This window comes from Taeniopygia guttata, chromosome 2 (genome assembly GCF_048771995.1).
Source record: "Taeniopygia guttata chromosome 2, bTaeGut7.mat, whole genome shotgun sequence".
Lineage (NCBI taxonomy): Eukaryota > Metazoa > Chordata > Aves > Passeriformes > Estrildidae > Taeniopygia > Taeniopygia guttata.
Genome location: NC_133026.1, coordinates 20,462,395 through 20,482,843, shown reverse-complemented (window position 1 = coordinate 20,482,843; position 20,449 = coordinate 20,462,395). Strand labels below are relative to the sequence as shown.

Sequence of the window (20,449 nt, the reverse complement as noted above, 5' to 3'; positions counted from 1 at the left end):
TAGTTTATGTAAATAGCTACATATGAGCTAGACCATTTTGCTATGCCTTAGGTGTATATAATTTTGTATGAACTAAACCCAAGTGTTTTCACTATTTAGTGGTTTGTATTACCGTATAATTATCTGAGCATGATTTTCAGTATGTTCCAAAATATAAAAATAAATAATTTAGAAATAAATAATCATTAAAAAAATATAATTATTTTTAATATTATTTTCAAGTTCCAGCAACTGAAATGCCATCAGCATCTGAAATGCCACCAGCTGAAATACCTACAATGGGTAAGAATATTGTCTTTCAAGTAGAAAAAAACTAGTCCCACATAAGATCATAAACCAAAAATATTCTATTTTGTATTATGTCTTTTAATCTTTCTTTTAAACCCAAGTACTGTATCTGTTTCCTAGGATGACACTGTTTCCAAGCAGTTCACAATATAGTCTATTTGGGTGCATCTCCAAATGTAGATTAAAAAAAAAATATTTCTGATATGGCATGCAATATTAGTGATTTAAAATCAAGTTATTTTATGTTGTGACCTCTTCTTCTCATTACATCAAAACAAATGAACCCTTTTTTTTTAAAGATCATGCATTCTAAAAAACTTGCTTCCAGTAATCAGATAATGACTTCTGAAGCATTCTTTTGATTTCTTCCTATTTATTTTCAGCAATGACAAAATATGAGAAGGCTTCTACCCTGAACCACAGCAAAACAGGAGTTATAGTTATTGTTGGTATCATCATCCTAGTTGGAAGTGGCCTTGTAGGATATCTCTTCTACAAAAGAAGAAAGAATTGCTTGCCAACAAACGACAGCTTTGAGAATAATCTGTATTTTAATGGTGATGCAGTTCCTGGAATTAGTGACACAAAGGATCTTGTGACCAACATAGAGCAGAATGAACATGCAACACTGTAATGTAACAAAAGGAAATGTAATATGTAATATAAAATGTAATGTAATAAAATAAAATGTGCCTTGTTTTATTAAAATTATGCAACTAGAATGAAGCCAAAGGTATTTTCTCATGTGCAATTACTGTCCTAGCTTGTTTCTGTGTGTGTGTAATGTCATACACTACAGTTATTTTATTTTGTAGCCATTATATAAAGTGAAAGATTTCAGGTCTCAGAATCTGATGATCACACTGGTGAATGTGGGTCTTAAGAAAAGAACTAATATTGGCTAATTATTAAATGGAACAGTAGAAATGGATAAAATAAAGAAAGTAAAATCCAAGAGCCCCTTGAAGAACAAGCACAAGATTTGACGTTTCTGCATCAGATTGTTTCAAACCATGCTATTGAACTCAAAGCTATTCAGTAAACATCTAATTTTAACATCTTTCAAGTATTCCCATGCACTTAAGTACAGCCTTAGTCACTAGAGGATAAGTCTGTATTTAGGCACATTTCCCCTTTGAACTACTTGGGCAAAAAGACCTTTATGATATTTCAGTTCCTACAACTTTGTACAACTCAGAAAACCAAGAACGCAGTACTTGCAGTTTATGTTATTATTCTAGGTTTTAATCGGGTAAAATCTGGAGACCGACCTCTGGAATGAAAAGTGTGGTTGATATTATCTGCCAGTTTTGGCTGGCCACAAGTGGGTTTGTTGGTGAGAGGTGATGAAGGTCATGGAGGAGCTTCCTTCTTATCAGGCAGCAGTCACCGAGGGGAGGGAGGAACATTGCCTGTGTGTGTTCGGAAGGCTTCTAGGAGCAGAAGGTTTCTGCATAGCTGTTATGGTGATCACATGCTGGTACTGCTCTCGACAGCTTCTCAGTAACTAATATAGGTATGTGGGATGTGTGATGCAAGTAAAGAACAATTTAGCTTTACCAGTATAATAGTGACTACTGATGTTATTTGCTTTCTAAAATGGTCAAATCGGCTACTATTTATGGACATCTTATATTCCCCAAAGAGTATATATTCCTAATTTTTGTAGATTCTGTAAAATTTAAATCATGAGTGGTTCCTCACTTGCTAACAAAGGTTTGCAAGAATTGACTTTGTGGTTTCAGATTTTGCTCTGTGAAATAAAAAATAACTTTCTTTGATTTTTAAAATAGGTTTGCATTTTATAGTCTCATCTATATCAGACACTGTAACATGATAAAGTGAAAAAGGAGATCATACCACAGGGGAGACATTCCAGCAGAAGTGGTGATCACGTATTATATAAACCATATTTTCCTGAATCTGTCCCAGGATTAAATCTGCTTAAAGACAAAACAAAAATGTGAGCTGAGTGATTTAGTAAATGTTTTAAATTACATACATATGTAGATAAGATGGGAAAATTTGTACAGGAACTTATTTTCTCTGGCTCTGCTCTCTTTCTCCCAGCTATTTCCTTGCTCTGTTTCTACTGCTGTTTCCATTTTTAATGCACAGTTGTTTAAGCATGTTTTTGCAAGGATCAATACCTCTAATGGTTTTTAATGCCATCTGATGTGGCTCGTGACAGAAAGCTCTTGACTGGCTGATTAATGCTACTAAGGGTCATGCTATATGGAGGAGTGGTGCCAGGTAGAAATTTATGTGAAACGGACAATGAAAAGCCAAGAGAGCCTGACTGGAACCCCAGCCTCACTGTGCTGGCTGTTGGGCAAACACCAGACAGGTGCAGTCTCACCTAAAAGAAGCTCAGTCCTCTTCTGGGCCCTGCACAATCTTAAAATGGTATCTGTACACGGAGTCGTTCTTCCAGATAACCTTTATTCCCATGCATATATACAAAGGTATGGTTGCAAAGAAGATAAAAATAGAGGGGATGTCTCATTTCTGGTTCTGTGCCATACTTATAAAGCACATCACTAAAAAGTGTCAAGGAGGGAATCCAGCTACTGGAGCCTGGATAGTTCTGAGCTCATTCATTAATTCATTTTTCCTGAAATCCAGCATCATCTCTGAGTTGGAAAGGATTAAAAATGCCATGCTAGTTAATAGCTGGCAGTAGATGTAGGTGCTTCTGTGTCAGTTCTACTCTCCTGTCCAAACAGGTATAGAAAAATTAAAGAAAGTTCCAAATAAGAAGCCCTACTCTGAAGATGGAGCTGCCTACCCTGCTCATTTTAAAAAGAGTGTAAGTTAAAAAGACCTGAAAGATTTTCAGAAGAGGGGGAAATTTAAGCTGCATGGCTTACATTATTTCCTATTTCAAGACAATGGAATTGAGGCAGATTTCCCATTAAAAAGATTAATGTAGTAACAGTAGCATTTACAGCACAGGAAATCATTGGAGTTCCACGTCATGAGCAGAAGATGAACACTGATACTTTATACACAAACTGTAACACAAGTTTTTGAATAGAAGGAAGAGAAACAAACAAATTCAAACACTTTAGACATTATCTAATTAACATAAGATCAAATTGAAAGCTTTTACTTAGGAACAGAGATAAGTAAAATATGCTTCTCTATTTGACTGGAAAAAAGAAATCTGTCTTACTGGAAATGAGTCATGTTCATATGGACACACTCTAATTTTATATTTTATGTATGCTGATCCTTCACCAAATCTTTCAACCATTTTCTGCTATTGACTGCTACTCATATTGGGGTTGGTCAGGTGCCTTAGAATCAAACTGTTGCTCTTGTGATCTCTTACTTTGTCTCCCAAGTAGATGATACTACTTAGGGGAGGTCTCAAGCTGTATTTTTCATACATGTATATATATATATATATTCTCAAAGGAATTGGGTTCTTGCTTTTCTGAAATATATTTGCTGTAAAAACAAGGAAAATAATTCCTTGAAAACCAAGATGATTAATAGTATGAACAAGGGAATATGAATAGAAAGGCAAAAAAGTGTTTTAATGGATCCCTAATAGTTTATATCTATAATCCTCTGGTGCTGCCAAGATTTCTTACATTTGATCAGGTGGTTTAGAAAAATGAAAGAAAAAAATCATTCATTGTGCAGCATGAAAATTTAAAAATAGAAAGGTTGTTCCCTTTTTTTTTTTCTTTTGTCTAGAATGTTCCTACTGAAGTTTAGAGTGGCTTTTTTTTTTTTTTTGAAAGAAATAAATGTTTATAACTTGGAAACTGTGATTGTACTATGTGTGGGGTTTCTGGATTGAAATCTTATATCAAGTTATAGCAGGCTAAATGATCACAAAATTAATTTTATATTTTAATATAAGTGTTTTTTTGAAAATGAATGTAGGGAATTGTCCAGTTGAATCCAGGTGGCCTCACACATCCATTTCTGTTAGCGTCTGAGGAGTGACTTGGTGGCAATATTCAGTGGTGTGTAAGGTTTTGTCTCTTCACATTGCTGTGTTACTTGATACATTTGTGTTTAATTCTCGTTTCCCCTTTTCTATGAAAAAGTTTGGACTTTAAAAGAAAGGAGGTGAATCTGCACACTGTGAGTGTAACTTCCTGCCCGGGAGCAGAGATTGCCAGAGGAACAATGCTGACTCCACACAAACCCCAGCAGCTTTTGTTCCTTGCCACTTTCAGGCTGTGCCTTGCCAAATGGCAGATCCTGGAGCACTTCTTCCCAGTCCTCTGGTTTTCTTTCCCGCTTTATGGGCTGTGATGCAATCTGCTCAAACACACAAACACTGAGGTAAAGCTGAGTTTTACTCTTGTTCAGCCTCTCTCAACAGATTATCAGTACCAATCCCTCACCAACCACTGATCTTTGTTCAGAACAGAACCAGTTTCTTTTTCTCTGTTGTAATTGTCCTTGTTACACCCTGGTAGATTTGGATATTCTGAGGTAGTTTATACAGCAGAACCACAAGAGGTAATTGTCTTGCTCTTGAGCAAGGAAGGAAGGAAAGTTGGAAAATTGAGGTGGCATGTTCAAACACTCTGGTGTTGGGGAGTACCAGAATGCTTGGCTGCAGCTATCCTTACATATGGATCGTAACTTAGTGAATAATTGAATTCTATGGAGCAGCCCTCATTTCTTCCACATTTCTCAGGTCTCAGTATCCTTTTCAGGCTCCCTTCTTTGCATGGCTTTGCTCTAGCTGTGTCTGCTGGCCTTGAGGTCCCATGGTTCTCCCTCACTGTTGTGGCTCTGTTCTACTCCAGTTCCCTGCATACATTTTCAGACCCGGTTGTTCATCTACATCTGAATCAGAGTAATAGAAGAAAAATCCCACAGCAATTTTGCTGTAGATGCAATATTGTGGAAGGTATGCCACACTAGCTTCTCCTGGAGGTATGAGAAACAAAATTTTTCAAAGTCTATGTGCAAAAACTGATGCAAAGCTTCCACCAGAGTCCCTTTTCTTGTCATTGTGTTCTAAGTTTTTTGAGCTCTCTAAACTATCATGGAGAAAGTTTTATCAAAGTAAACATGAGAATTTTGTCAGAATGACTGTAGGGTGAACACTTTATGGGGTGCAAATTTTCGCAGACGAGTGGCATGAAAAATGAGGCAGTATTCCTCATCAGTTTAGTTTTCCTCATTAGCAATAATTGAAAATCCAGTATTTGCCAGTTACAGCTTTTTTTCTTCCTAGAATTGTGTGTTTTCTTTTCCATTTTTTTTCAGCTGTCACTTGGATAATTATTCCTGCATATAGTCAAGAATGGAGCAAAAGAAAGAATACATGTCTCCTGAAGAACACAAATCTAGCTTTCTACAGCTTTTTCTTTTTTTTTTTTTTATTTTCTGTGGAATTTTAGGCATGGAAAATTCTGTTTCTCTCTAACTCCAAGGTCATAGTTACTTGATTTGCGTGGTGTCCCAGCAGATTTTTTACAATACTGCAGTACACTCTGGCTTTTTTCATCATGTATTGATACAGACAAATCTTTCTCTTCTTTTTTACTTCTTTTATTTATTTCTGAAAATAAGACGGTAATCTCACATTTTGGTAAAAAGAATGATTCTGAGTTATAAGGTATGTCTTAAAAAAATCCACACTAAAATCATACTTCTTAGATCTTATATTTCCATGGCAAACTTTTATACATTAGAAAAACTAGCTTAGGAAGCAAAGTTTACTCATTAATGTATTATTTCAAAATTACTCATGTGACGTGACACAGTTCCTTATTTGATGCTCAGAACTTCCCTCTATCTGTTGAGTCTTAAAAAGGGTTTGTTAATCCACTTCAGTGCAGTGGGGTTTTCTCTCAAGGCAGTGATTTGGTCTTTAGGATCAATACGAGGTGGAAGGAAGAAAGGAGTAAAATTTTTGCCATGTCTCTCTACTTGTCCCTGATTTTTCTACTCTCCATTAGTACATCTCTTCAAATGTCTGGTAAGTCTTTGTCCTCTGCTTAGTGTGGAGGTTTTCAAGTTCTTTAACGTGTGTTCTAGTTATCTCCATTAGTGGGCAGTGAACTTAGATCTAGTCACAGCATATAATTTGAAAATGTTCTGTTTATCTTGAAGTTTGGTGATACCTGCATAGTCATTCTCTTTCCTTTAACCAGGTTTATGAGTTAAAGGAATATGCCAACAGATGTGGCCATAACCTTGGCAGTGCTGGTTCTTGAGAAAGCAGACAAAATCTGATTTCACTTTACTCCATCGGAGGCTAGAACAATTCAGTACAGAGCAGTGAAATCTCAGCATGCACAGAACTATGGCTGATGTGTGCTTTGAGTTTCTTGGCAGCTCATACAGACCATAGCCTACTGATCAGTGCATATTAAAAACTTATTTCCAAGCTGAGAGCTTTAGGAAGCACCTTAAAATCTCCCATCCAGTAGATTACACACCCTCCTACTACTGCGAGGAAAAAGAAATTACAGTATGTCTTTTCCATGGCAAGTTCTCAGCTAGAGAACTCTGGAGGTCCAGTACTATTGCTTGAATGGCAGCAGGGGCTCTGCAATGCACCAATGATCTAATCCACCACAGGACAATTTCTTCTGGGCATGCTTTTGGGTGAGATCAAGCAAGTTCTAACCCATCCTCTGCTAACCTTCCCAAGAACAACTGTAGTCAGAGAGCTCTTTCTGGGAAAATATTATGTGGCTTGATCTATAGTATTTCAGAGCTACAATACCAAGGCTGTTCAACCACTCCCTCTCAGCTTTGGGATGGGAGGGTTATGAAGGCCCAGTTAAGTACTCTGGCCTTGGCAAGAAACCTTGGGTAAAAGTTGATGGAACTGCTGAGTGAGTTGGGTGATATTGCCTGCCACCTAGAAGGGAGCAAAGAGATGCAAGCTGAGCTGCAAAAGAGTGAAGATTTGGAGTAGGCTTTTTGGTGAAGCTGATCTTAAGAAACAAACCCCTGATGTTCAGTGTCTCACATTTCTATTTACAAATGTAGTTATTAATAGCACTTAGGATATTAGCTAAGTTTAACTGTTCTAAGAACTGATGATGCTGCAAGTTGTAGCTTCCCTCCTGAAAGGCCTACAAATAAAACTCTGTGAAAAAATGAATTTTTGCACAGCTGCTAAAATTTCCAACATAATTAACCAAAAATGAAAAATACTTCACTTTCTTGGTGAGCTGAAAATGACAATATTATTCTGGGCCAAATATAAAAATTATTTAATTTTGAACATGTAAATGACTTTTAATAGCTCTAAAGCAAAAAAAGTCCTCTTACTTGCAGAATAAAAGCCCATTTAAATATGATTTTGTGGAACTTTGAAGAAATTATGAAATGTAATGTAATAAGGTCATTTTTGACATGCTTTTTAAGACCACTGTGGTTTCAGGAGGGATATGAAGAAGCGCAATTTCTCTTGAAAGAGCTGTATTTTCAGATCTTGTGTTTTTTCATTTTAAGAATATTTTAATAAATATCCTTCATACCAATGATTAACTTCCCTTGATTTATTTCTCTATGAACTATATATACAATTTTGGGTTTTTTTTTTTTTTGTTTGTTTGTTTGTTTTGGTTTTGCTGGTTGGTTTGGGTTTGTTTTTTGGTGTTTGTTTTTTGATTTTTTTTTTTTTGTAGCAGGCTGTCATATAGCAACTAATTGCCTGTATCTCCTAAGAAACCTCTCCTCAAATGTTTGAATTATCATTTTATTTTATAGGAAGGGGAATATTTTCAATCTATAATGAAGATAACAAGCTCTGTGCCCAAGCTCAGAACTCTAGCTCGGTCATAACCACCACTTGTGATGAGCATGATGAGTTTCAGAAGTTCAGGTGGGTCTCCCCCATGCAGCTGCTGAGCGTGGCTCTCAAGCTGTGCCTGGGCGTGCTCGCCAAGGACGACGAGGCTGCCGTCACCTTGGAATCCTGCAACAGGACAAATGAACTCCAGTGGTGGGAATGTAGAAATGAGACACTTGCAACCCATGGCAAGGATTTATTTCTCAACTATGGCAAGGGGAAAGGAAAGAAAATGAGGCTGTCCAAAGCATCCAGCAAAGGGAGCAGGTGGAAAATCCATGGAAGTGCAGACAGAGTGTGCTCTCAGCGCTATGAGGGTGAGTACTGAAATTCCATTTCTATTTCTTTGTAACATGACTGCCCCTTCCTACAAAGCATGCCACTGCCTGCTTGACAGGCAGCAACCATTTTCTTAGAGTGACATCTGCAGAGGAGTTAATAATAAATAGGATGTAGAAATGAAAGGTGAAGATATCTGTATACTTTTCAGCAAATATAGCTGTATGCATTTCTACATAACTTAAAAAGTGCAATTCTTTCAAATGATAGAATAAAATTACAAAGGCCCATGATGTAAACATAAGGAAGAATGGGAATTCTGTTTGTACAACAGCAAAAGGAAATCTATGAGTGTTTTAAAATATGTCTGATCAATTCGTAGATGAGATGATTGTGTTATATTTAGCTTTTATTATTGCTTTTGTTTGGTTTGACCTCTAATAATCTCTAAGAAGTGAATTTCTAGTTTAGATAGAAGGAATTCACCATTAACATTATTTACGTAGTGTTTTCCAGGCCTAGTAAAAACAAAAAGTAGAAAAAAAACAAAAGTAAAAATGGTGCATAATAGTTTAGGATGCAATGTTTTATCATCCTGGAAAAAGACCCCTAGAGAGTAAGATCTTTTCCTACAATTTTGTGGCTCTTGGGCTATGTAGTGGGGGCATTCAGGATCAAGTAATCAATCCCCCTTCTGTTGAGGCATTAGTATGTTTGGAATTTAAATAACAATGGAATACATTTTTTGTTGTACACTACAGCTGCTGCACAGGAATAAAGTTTGTCATAATCTTGTACAGACAGCAGCAAATTAGACTGGAGAGTGATGGAAGGGTCACTTCCTAGCAGAGTCCTTGCAAATTTAAGATGTAGCTTCCTCTCATGAAGACTAATAAAAATATTGTGATACCTCCTTTCCAAGTTTTTTTCAACTATGCAGGGGAAAAAAACAGAGAATGGGTACTTTATCTAAGGACAAAACTATGTAAGCCATGGGAAAGGCTGAGTCACAGGGACCTTTGACAAGATAGTCCAGAAAGCAATGGCATGACAAACTTAAACAGAAATTAGTTTGAGGCCCAATTAAGTATTTGAGAGTCTTTGTTCTGAATATTTTGACATAGTCATACCTGATTGGCACAGCAGCCTTTTAGAGGTTCGGTGTAACAAAGTACTGGTGCGTTGAGCCCTGCATGACTCAGCTTTGTCCACAGAAAACTGGCTATGAGTGCCACTGTGGTGAGCACCTGATGCCAGCTGACAGCTGATCAGTATTGATCTCTGCTTTTCTCCATAGATATCTATACACTGGGAGGAAATGCCTTTGGTGCACCCTGTGTGTTCCCTTTTAAGCACCAGGGGAAATGGTATGCTGAATGCATCCCTCGGAGGGATGATGCAGACTCTCTCTGGTGTGCAACTTCTTCAGATTTTGATAAAGACCAGTTGTTTGGAAACTGCCCACAAAAAGGTAATTTATTTATAAAAATCCCAGGAAAGCTGTTAAGCAAAAGTGTCTTCCACTGTCATGGTCAAGATGTTCTTGGGATGTGGAAGTAGCAGTGGACAGTGAGCTGAATTCTGGCTTGCCTAGTTCACTGGGACATGAGCTGTGCAGCAGGGACATGAGGCATCTGCTCTGCACTCCCACTGTCCTACAGTGTCCCCAGCACTGGTACTTACAGGGAGTATTCTGAGGGTGGTGACTGGGACAGATGGACAAAGAGGAAACCCTAGGGCTGGGTTTCAAGACAAAAGGAAGTGCAGTGGATGAGGAAGGTGAGATTTATCAGGAGACTGTGGTGTATCATAGGATAGAGAACAGGAGGGCTTTAGAGAAGGGAAGGGTGCAAGACACACTGAAGACAGTGACCTTCACCTGCCTTCAGTGCTTCCAAACACAAATTCCCTGCCCATTCATCCACACTTCACATGTGATGGTGTGGAAATGGTAATTTCTGTTTTAGTGTGTGGTCTGGAAGAGCATAAGAGGGATCTGAAGGTAAGAAATGGGTGTGGAGACCAAAACTTCTATATAGTGAAGAGAGAATTACTTGTAGAGGTAGAATTTATCAGTGAATGGGTTAATGTGGACTGAAATGTGAGATAAGTAGATGAGTTACATAAATAAATAGGAACAGGGTCAATGTAGAAAATTTAGTTTTGTAAGGATAAATAATTCCTTATGTGATTAAAATTTTTTAATACTGAGTGGACAAAGTATATTTATGTGAGGCAAAAAGTATGTAAAAATTATCAAATCACACAGTTATATAGTTTTAGTCTGCATCAAAGATTCATTTTCTGGGTTAGTAAACATGATTCTTTGTCAAATTGCTGGTATCATCTTTTATAGACACCACCCACAATAACTTTTGGAAAACAAATCCTGTGACAGAAACACAGTATCAGATAAACGCAGAGTCACTTTTGACATGGCACCAAGCAAGAAAAAGCTGCCAGCAGCAGGATGCAGAATTATTGAGCATCACAGACCTTCGTGAAGAAATGTATTTATTAGGTAAATATACCCTAAAATAATAATTTTAAAAATGCACTGTTTAAAATGCAAGTCAGATCCAAGGCTTTAACATGGATACTTATATGTATCTCATAAAAATAGGTCTCAATGACATTCTTATAGGAGTTGTCCTTCTCACAAAACCCTATATTAAAATAATGGAAATAATCTAACTTATGCTAAAAAATATATATCACTCATGATTTAAAATATTATTTCCAGTTTTATTGAATAACTTCAAAAAATCAGAGACATTTAAAAACCTGACTGCTTTTAGGGCTCACTAGTGACCTGGGCATCAATGCAAAGCTCTGGATTGGTCTCTACGATGTACTTGACAGTGGCTGGAAGTGGACTGGGGGAAGACCTTTCAGATACCTCAACTGGGCTCCAGGTAAGTACACTTTTCTTAAATGATGATCAGCATCTGGGTCGGGTCAAAATTTCCTCCCCTTCTCTCTCCTCCTCTCCCCTCCCCATCACAGTGATGCTCCCTTGTCACACCTCTTGGGATTTATCACTCTAAAGAATAATACCCCAGTGGCTTTGCAGCTGCAATGGTCTTGCACATTCCCTCCTGTGAAGGTGTGAAAAGTTTCACTGTAAACAGAGGGATTCTGTTATTTGATTTTTTTTTAAAGGAAATCCCTCTGTGGAATCTGGAAAAATATGTGGGACTTTCCAAGGTAAGAATGGTAAATGGGAAAACCAGCTGTGTGATCGGAAACTGGGATACATCTGCCAAAAGAGAAACACCTCCTTGGATTCTTTCACCATTGCCTCAGGTATGCTGGTCAAAAGCTAAGGCTAATTTTATAGGCAGTGAGAAATATTGTGAGGATGTCATATATGAAAAGGCAATATATTGTCAAAACAAAAGGCTTACACTTGTTGACCTGGGTCAAATACTGAGAAAACTTTAATTTTCTAGCTCATTTTAAAGACGATGTCTAAATGTTGTTCATCATTTGGAAAATAGCTTAGGGTACTGAAAAAGGCAGTAATAGGTGTTTAGCCATGTTATCCAGACCATGAAATACTGATTAATATCCTCTCATATATACTCTAAACCTGTATCCTGCTAAAAGAAGTGAGCCAGAGTTCATGCTCCCCTGCTCTCTGTGACACTTTTTGTTCTATTCTGGAAGGAAAAAATCAGACTATGCATCTGGAACCTTTCCCCTGTTTAGTTCCCTTTTTACTTGAGGCAGACTAGCTTCTTAGCTATGTGAAGAAATTGGTCTGCAGTTGCTTAACAGGGAATTCCCAGCATGCAACTAACTTCACAGTACCTCCCTCCCCTAATATATACAAGTATGTGAGATGATAAAGCTCAGGGAAGCATGCATATCCTGTACTTTCTAGCTGTATCCAGGCAGCTCCCTTGGAAAGGTTTCTGACCCTGCTAACCTTCAAAGCATGCCTGGATGTTGCTTAGGGGAATGCAATTAGCCCAGGTCCAAACCATTCCCAGGGAGCATCAGACAAAGCAGTTGATCACACACCAATTCTGGGCACACATCCTCCCCTCTTCAGTTTGCTCTGCAGATGCAGAGCATGGGAACTTTCCAAGCAGTGGAAGGTGGGCTGGTCATACTGAATTTATACCAAGAAATCAGTGTTGAACTGCGTGTGGCATTTCTGTGCAGCTGGAATGCCTGGTATAACATTTCTGGTATAACATGGTTGTGTCTGGACTGTCTGATATATGATTTGGGCTGTGTAGGAGCTTCAATGGGCTTCTGAGCACCTGGTGTTTCCAGAGGAAAAAAATATTAAAAACTACAATATTCACCAAGATAGAGTTCCTGAGTAGGAAAAGAGGCCCTTTTCAGCAGAACTTGGCTTTCCCCAGAGCCTCAGTGAGAGTGATTTAATGTGGAGTTGTGCCCTGCTCATTTGCATGTCAAATTACTCGCTATTTACTTAATCCTCTAAAACAGTTTTTTGGGAGCTCCAAGCACAAATAAGAGGGAAAATTTTGGTTTTTAATCTTTGTACCCTCAGACTTTGGCTCCTCTTCTCTTTCAGTATGTTCTCCAATATTTCAAATTCATATCAGCACAGGTAATTTTCTTTTTGATGTCTAGAACTGGCTAGAACTTCTCATTAATAACACAATTTTTTTTAGGTGATTCAAAGCATTTTAAATGCCCCAGGGAATGGGTGCCCTATGCAGGTCATTGCTACAGAATTTATAGAACACCAAAAATATGGAAAGAAGCCCAGTCTTCCTGTAGAAAAGAAGATGGAGAGCTGGCAAGCATTCATAATATTGAAGAGTACAGCTTTACAGTGTCACAGCTCGGGTACAGTGAGTATTCCTGAAGATCACTTTTTTTTTTTTTTAAATCTGGGATTATGCTTTTACTATTATCCATTTAATCATTATAACCATGGTCTTATTTTTTTTTAAAGTTCTTCAGTCAAAAGTGGGTGTGAGATGTAATTATTCCATTATAAGACATATCCATACCTACAATTAACTTTGTGTTCCCAGAGCCAGATGATGAGCTCTGGATTGGTCTAAATGACTTCAGGATTCAAATGTACTTTGAATGGAGTGATGGCACACCTGTGACTTATACCAAATGGCACCATGGACAGCCAACCCACACTTGGAATAAGGCAGACTGCATCCTTATGAAGGGACAGGTAAAAATCCCTTCCTCACGCTCATATTTTCTTGTGGCCCTTAACCTCCTAGAATGAAAACATTGAGGACAAAAAAAAAAAAAAAAAAAAAGAATCCTTGTTTTAAAAATATTTATGAACTTGGTTTAATTTAGGATATCTTGGTGTGGAGGGATACTTGAGACCGGATCTAGGAAGCTGTGTGATGCACCAGAAGCAGTGCACTGCATGGAGATTTGGTCTTCTCTGAGACAATTCCTATCTGAAATTGGTTCAAACCACTCATCATCCACATGGAACATGATGGATCATAGACAAATAGATTCCTGGAGCATGAACTTTCTAATTTTTTCTCTAAAACTACAAAAATATATGGGTTTTAGTGCTACTTTGGAGTCACAAACCCAGACTTTATTTTGTTTTCTAATCATAAAACAAAAGTGTAATGCTCTGGAAAAAGACTTACACAAGATATTCTTTCATACTTTATGTTTGGTTTATCCAGCATTTCCTTGCCATAGACATCTGGTTATATGAACATCATAGATGCTATGCTGGTGAGAATAGAGAGAAGCCTAATATTTCTTGCTCTCATCAGAATCTCATCTGAATCTTTAATATGTATGTTCTCACACCTCTGAAGAAATGAGGCCCTTACTGTATGTATTTGGGAATTTTGGAGAAAAAACCAAGGCAAGGAAGAGAGCTGAAACAGTCTCAGCCATAAGAAGACAGAAGGGCTCTTCCTGAGGATGGATATTCTTTTTGGACCAGAATTGTCTCTGACTTTCACTTCTCTTTGTGGTTTCTTCTTACAATACTTAGGATGGATCCTGGGCTGACAGTGCTTGTGAAATGAAATTTGGCTACGTGTGTAAAAGGAAACCCTTGGCTGAAGAAGCAGGGGAAGCTGAAGTTACTTACCCAGGCTGCCAGAAAGTAAGTGTAAAACAAAAGCAGCAAAAGGTGATTGTGTATTACTTTCACTTCCATGATAATAACTATGACAGAAGTAAATTATTTTGACTGTTCCTGTTGGAGCCTAGAAAACTGCTAATTTCATAAGCATTGATACCTCTTAGACTGATAGAGAAACTTTTGCTTTATTTAACTGAAATGTATATGGACTTATTTTTTTATTCCCTTGTGAGTGTATTTCACTCAGCTCGCTCTTACTGCAGAACTGATTGCTGCACCCATAAAAGCCCCTCTCTGCAGAGCAGTTTTTTCAGGGTGTAACAAACTGCCAAGGGTTGCATGCCTCCTCAGTTCTATCAGCCTGCCACAGGAATCAGGAATATTTGACCTGACTGTTTTGCAGATTGTGAACTCTTGTAAAAGCTACTTATGCAATGAGAAGGCAGAGCAAACTTTACACAGGGAGCTGCAAAGTGGCTGTGGCTGCCAGCCCCAGGGCATAACCACAGCTCACTGTTTGCAAAGACCCCTGGTGTGTCCTGTATCAAGGGACAAGACATGGAGTTATGGTCACAAAGCTATGTTTGATTATCCTCTTGGTCTTTTCATGGCCTTTGGGATCAGTTTTGACTTAGGGAGTGGTACTAGTGTGCCTTTTGGAAGTGCACAAAGCCATGCAATCTGACAACCTCTCTGCACATCTCTGCTTCTCCCCTGACAGGGCTGGATGAAGCATGGCTTTTTCTGTTACTCCTTGGTGCAGTTGCCAACAACATTTTCAGGTGCAAAAAAAGTTTGTGAAGAAAACAAAGGTTACCTGGCTACTGTAAGAGACAGGTATGGAAACATAACTCTGGTCCTCTATTATGTCTGTAACCAGGATGGAAGTGTTAAACAGAAATTTCTTCTTAGCAGTTATTCGTAATATCTGTCTAGTGTGGCACCACTCTCTCCCAAGAAAATTTAAGGTAGTGCTGATGCACAATACATCACAGACTTTTAGGTCAGCAATATAAATATTCAGGATATTGTTACTACACACTTAAACTGCTGTTGCCTCTGGGAATTAAAAAATTGGGACACCTGAACAACAACTCCAGATTGACAGATTGTTTTGAAACATTTTGAACTAAAAATAAACATATAAACATAGAACTATTTATTTCTCTTGGATTCAAGTTTTTCAACCTTTTTTTGCTTTCTTTGCAACAGCCACATCTGAAAGAATTTTAAAATAAATGTAGATTTTTCCCCCTACAGTAACAAGATTTAAAGATCTAGAACTTATTATAAAACTCAGTAAAACACTGTAGCTCTTATTTATACAGAATGAGAAATATAGACACATTAACTTAAGTATTATTTGGCTTGTGTTCATTGCACAGTATAAAAGGTGAATAGAATCATCCTAAATTCTAGGTATAATTTACATTTAGCAAAATGTAAGGCAAAAATTATTTTGTATGATAATTAGAACTATAGAAGTAAGATAATTACTCTTGCTTCGTTTCATACATATTGACAAATCACCTTAACCTTACCAGATTTGCTACCATGAACTGTTTGAAGAAATTAATAAATTCTGATAAAATGTGGTGCAACAGTTTGGTGCTTACTCTTCACAGATATGAACAAGCTTTTCTGACCTCCATAATTGGATTCAAACCAGAAAAATACTTCTGGATTGGTCTTTCAGACGTGGAAGAGCAGGGGACATTCAGGTGGGCTAATGGAGACCCTGTCACCTTCACTCACTGGAATGTGGGAATGCCTGGTAAGTGCCATGGGACCGTTGAGTTCCTGCTCTGGGGAATGACAAAGTGAGGATTTGAAAGCCCAAATGTGGTTTAGAAACTCTCTGGCATAAAGCAGCAGAAAGGGTAATGCTGCTTTCTATTTGTGCTGAAGGGGTAGATCAGGGATTGTGGTAACTCCTTCTAGAAGAGCACTTGGGACTGCACATGTCTGTTGGTATCATTAAGTTTTTGTTGTTTGATGGGTATCTTGAAGTAACTCCTAGCATAATGTAAGAGAAACTTACATTAAAAAAGGTATTTTAATGATTTAATAGGAATGCATATGAGCTGTTGTGAGCTACTGGTATCCAAACGCAGCAGGAACAGGTTATTCTTAAATAAGCAGCAGATATTTCGGGAAGATGTAGTCATCCATAAGATTTAACAACTTTATATTTTATGCAGGAGAGGAGTCAGGCTGTGTGGCCATGGCAACAGGACGTTCAGCTGGATTATGGGATATTTTGGACTGTGAAGAGACGAACACGTTTCTCTGCAAGCAGCTGGTGGAGGGAGTCACCCCCCCCCCTCCTCCTCCAACAACATCCCCTCTCCTGTTTTGCCCAGAGGGATGGCAGTCTGTTTCTCAGAGCAGCTTCTGCTTCAAAGTAGGTTCAAAGTTGCATTTCTGAATGCCAATGTTTGCCATTTAAACATTTTGTTCATGCATGGAAGGTGGATTTTACCCTGCCTATTTGACAGACAGTCTGTGGTAACATGTCTCCAGCCATCCCCAAGTGGTATGGCTGGGAAATGTTGGAAAAAGCTGCATGTGTGTGAACTGAAGTTTGAAGCTTCAGGAACTTTGAGATGACCAGAAAAGCGATAAGCAAATTTGATGGACAACCATGGGTGGAATGGTTGAACAATTAAATAGTACTAGAATGAGACCAGAAAATCAGAAGAAAGATAGAAGCCCATATCTGTGTTTTTAAATATCTGTAATATCTAATACAGTATTTAATTGCCCACTTTCTATAGATTTTTCAGGGAGGAAGGGAAAAAATGCAAACATGGTTTGAAGCAAGAGATTTTTGCAGAGCTATTGGAGGAGATCTTGCATGTATCCACAGTGAAGAAGAACAAAGCCTGATAGCTAGACTGTAAGTACCTGCAAAGCCCATCATTCAAATAGAAGAAGAAAAAAAATCTTAAATGCCTGTCTGAAAGACATAAAGGGTTTCTGTTAATCGATTTCTACTTTACAATGATGGTGTAAAAGGTGGCAGAAAAAAATGGGTAAAAAGAAGTGAGCAAAAGTTTTCTTGACACATCTCTGGGAAGGTGGTGCCATGCACTGAAGTTGCATGTACATAAACAAAATTGAGAGAAGTATCATCAAAATTGGTTTTAACTGAAATTAATTCAATGAGGTATTTTTACCTCTTATGTAGCTGATCAGTAGATAAAATACTCTTAATTAAAAGAATATTTAGTGACTAAGAAATGATGACTAAGAAAATAGTTGTGACTAAGAAAAGCCTGACCTATTGATATGCTTGTATACATGTTTAAATCAAGTCCATGAGTGCAGGCAGGTCTGAATATGAATGCCTAAGCTACTTAGTGGAACCAAGACCTTTAAATATTTTTTCATTTAACTCAGTTTTTGTGGACTTAGGGCATTTGTGATCTTTCCCATAAAGTTCTGTGTTTTACTGCTTCCTGGCACATGTACTGCCAGGCTGTTTTTCCCCACATGACAATTGAACAATTTCTTTATATGATTGTCTCAAATTATACTTAGAGTATCAAGTGTGCTGACATTTATATAATGCTATACATTCCCCTTCTCTGTTTCATGCTGTGTCTAATTCTCTCTATTTTAATCATTCAGAGACAGAGGTTATATTCACTATTCTTACTGGATGGGTTTAAGTGCCTTGGACTCTGAAAGTGGATTTACATGGAGTGATGGCTCACCAGTGAGTAAAGAATTTGTTATTCCAGCTTTTTTACTCTTTTTTTTTTTTTTTTAATATCTCTCTTGGCAGACAGCTCTCATCTCTCCTATACAAAATGCAAGTAACCTTAAGTCTTTAGTACCTGATTCTTTTGTAGGAATTAGTCTTAAATCTTCTGATAGTTCATAGTTATAGATAAAATACAGCATTTACAGTATTGAAAGGTGATGGAGTCTAGCTCCTGATTTAAGCAAGTCTGATTGTGCTAATCTCTATATTCCCATTTGTCATTTGCTGCTATAAATAATTTTTGTATATCTACACTGGCTCAGCTTTGCTGCCCTCATTGTCTTAAGTAGATCAAGATGTGTCAGGCCCAAGGCCATACGGCAGCACCAATGGATTGTCTTGGGTTGGAACATCTGAGCAAGATAAACAACCCAGAAATCAGAGAACATATTGGGTTTTTTTTTAGAGCTTGACAAGAGAACATCTACTCTCCTGGTAACAAATGAGGCAAGAACTGTCTCATTTATGGCTTATAAACACATAGATGAATTATTGTTCTATTCAAGTGTCATGCACTTCTCCTGAAAAGGTCTGGCATTAAAGAGCAAGACGGATCATGAAATGAAGTGCATTCTTTTTTAACAGAATGATACAAGACAATTTTTTCCTTAAAAAGGAAAATAGTAACAAAGTTGTGACTCCACTACAGGTAAATTTTGAAAAATGGTCACATGGAGAACCAAACAATTATGATGGGAATGAAAAATGTGGCGTGTTTACTGGCTATCTCAATATGAACTGGAATGATTTATTTTGTGAACACATGCTGGACTTTGTTTGTCAAATTAAGAAAGGTAAGATATCTTTCTCTCTTTAGTGACTTTTAGAGGTAGATAAGAGCATCCTTCCCAGGTCAGATAACATTATCTGTATGTGTTAGAGACAGCTGTGCCATCAATCACAATAAAGGAGTTCATACATATAATTTCAGTAAAGGCATTTGAAAACTATTAATTAATCCATGAAATACACAGGCACGTTTGGAAAGTATATGCAGTTTATTGGGGAAGAGAAGCACAACAGCCTAAAGTTGGGCAGTTTCTGTAAGCTTAACTTATGATAAGCTCTAAAATGCTGTTTCCTGAATGTAGGCCTTTTTTCAGAAACTCTGAGAAATTCTGTGACAAAAATAATCATATACTGAGTAACCCTTAAGATAATTATTTGTAATTAGAATGCTAACTACTGTGTAAATATAATTGAGAGAGAGCTGAGAAACATAATATACTCAAATATTGATTTATATTGCAGGAACCTCACTGAAACCAGAGCCTAATTCCACATTCAGTAAGTCTTGTGCTTCCATTGAAAAAAAATTAATTAACATGTAATGAAGTTAATTTATATTATGGGTAATTAATGTTTTCATTTGCAGATTATGAATATGTTGTTGGTGAAGATGACTGGATAACATACAAACACAAGGAATACTACTTCAGCAAAGAAGCTATGTCTATGGAAAGAGCCAGAGGCTTTTGCAAGAAGCATGGTGGTGACCTTGCTGTCATTGAGAGTGAAACTGAAAAAAATTTTCTTTGGAAATATGTAAGAAACCGGTTTGCTTGAAAAACGCACCATTTTCTTAGAACTGAGGCACTTTTTTCAGCTGGTTTGTGAAATATTAGAAAGTGTTCCCCATGATTAAAAAAAAAAATTTAGTTCTACCCTTCATCCTTTCATTGGCTTATCTACTTAAAAGCTTTATTATAATAATTATTTTAATAACTTGTTATACATAGACAAATTCTCCACTTCCTTTCAGGAATGCTCTCAGGATGCAACTTTCAAAGACTGCTCTGTTTAGCTGAAAGCTGCAATTACTAATTATGATTTTTTTCTAACTCATTCTTTTCACAGAATTCAAGAAAAGCTCTTTGTCAAAGTAGATCTCATATTTGCAGGAAATGGTTTAAGTTAGGATATTGTCTTATAGGAAAAGAACAGCCTGGTGATGATATACTGTTTTTTAATCAAATAAAGTCAAATTTTATTACATTATTTCCTCCACATGACTAGGTACAAACCCCCACGATTAACTAGCAACCTTTCAGCAAATTCTCACTATGTTTTCCTAAAACTCTCAAAAATATTGTTATAGGCGTGCTTAAGAGGTCATTCTTGCCTTCTTAACATAGCTTTTTTTCTCCATTTCTTTGTCAGATAATTAGCACTTTTTTTTGGTTGTTGTTGTTGGTTTTGTTTTTGTGTTAGGTTTTTTTTTTTTTTTCCTTTCCCTTAGTTATATACTGAA

At 37.3% G+C, this 20,449-nt stretch overlaps 2 protein-coding genes across 3 annotated transcripts in view; both read left to right on the top strand.

The window, feature by feature from the left end:
* LOC100222908 (macrophage mannose receptor 1) overlaps positions 1-2,078 on the top strand; it is a 52,070-nt gene extending 49,992 nt beyond the window's left edge. For both annotated transcript variants that reach the window (XM_030264585.4, XM_072925484.1), the window contains exons 29-30: positions 223-282; positions 672-2,078. In XM_030264585.4, the coding sequence (XP_030120445.2) occupies positions 223-282; positions 672-922 (311 nt within the window). In that variant the 3' untranslated portion in view covers positions 923-2,078. The remainder of the gene's footprint in view (positions 1-222; positions 283-671) is intronic.
* A 3,981-nt stretch (positions 2,079-6,059) lies between these two features.
* Positions 6,060-20,449, top strand: part of LOC100225774 (macrophage mannose receptor 1) — a 32,002-nt gene continuing 17,612 nt past the window's right edge. The window contains exons 1-17 of the mRNA XM_002192624.7: positions 6,060-6,247; positions 7,996-8,394; positions 9,654-9,827; positions 10,713-10,877; positions 11,155-11,271; positions 11,519-11,662; positions 13,009-13,191; positions 13,378-13,532; positions 14,337-14,450; positions 15,151-15,266; positions 16,055-16,203; positions 16,631-16,833; positions 17,207-17,328; positions 18,063-18,150; positions 18,848-18,992; positions 19,450-19,485; positions 19,574-19,743. Of these exons, the coding sequence (XP_002192660.6) occupies positions 6,187-6,247; positions 7,996-8,394; positions 9,654-9,827; positions 10,713-10,877; positions 11,155-11,271; positions 11,519-11,662; positions 13,009-13,191; positions 13,378-13,532; positions 14,337-14,450; positions 15,151-15,266; positions 16,055-16,203; positions 16,631-16,833; positions 17,207-17,328; positions 18,063-18,150; positions 18,848-18,992; positions 19,450-19,485; positions 19,574-19,743 (2,541 nt within the window). The 5' untranslated portion in view covers positions 6,060-6,186. The remainder of the gene's footprint in view (positions 6,248-7,995; positions 8,395-9,653; positions 9,828-10,712; positions 10,878-11,154; positions 11,272-11,518; positions 11,663-13,008; positions 13,192-13,377; positions 13,533-14,336; positions 14,451-15,150; positions 15,267-16,054; positions 16,204-16,630; positions 16,834-17,206; positions 17,329-18,062; positions 18,151-18,847; positions 18,993-19,449; positions 19,486-19,573; positions 19,744-20,449) is intronic.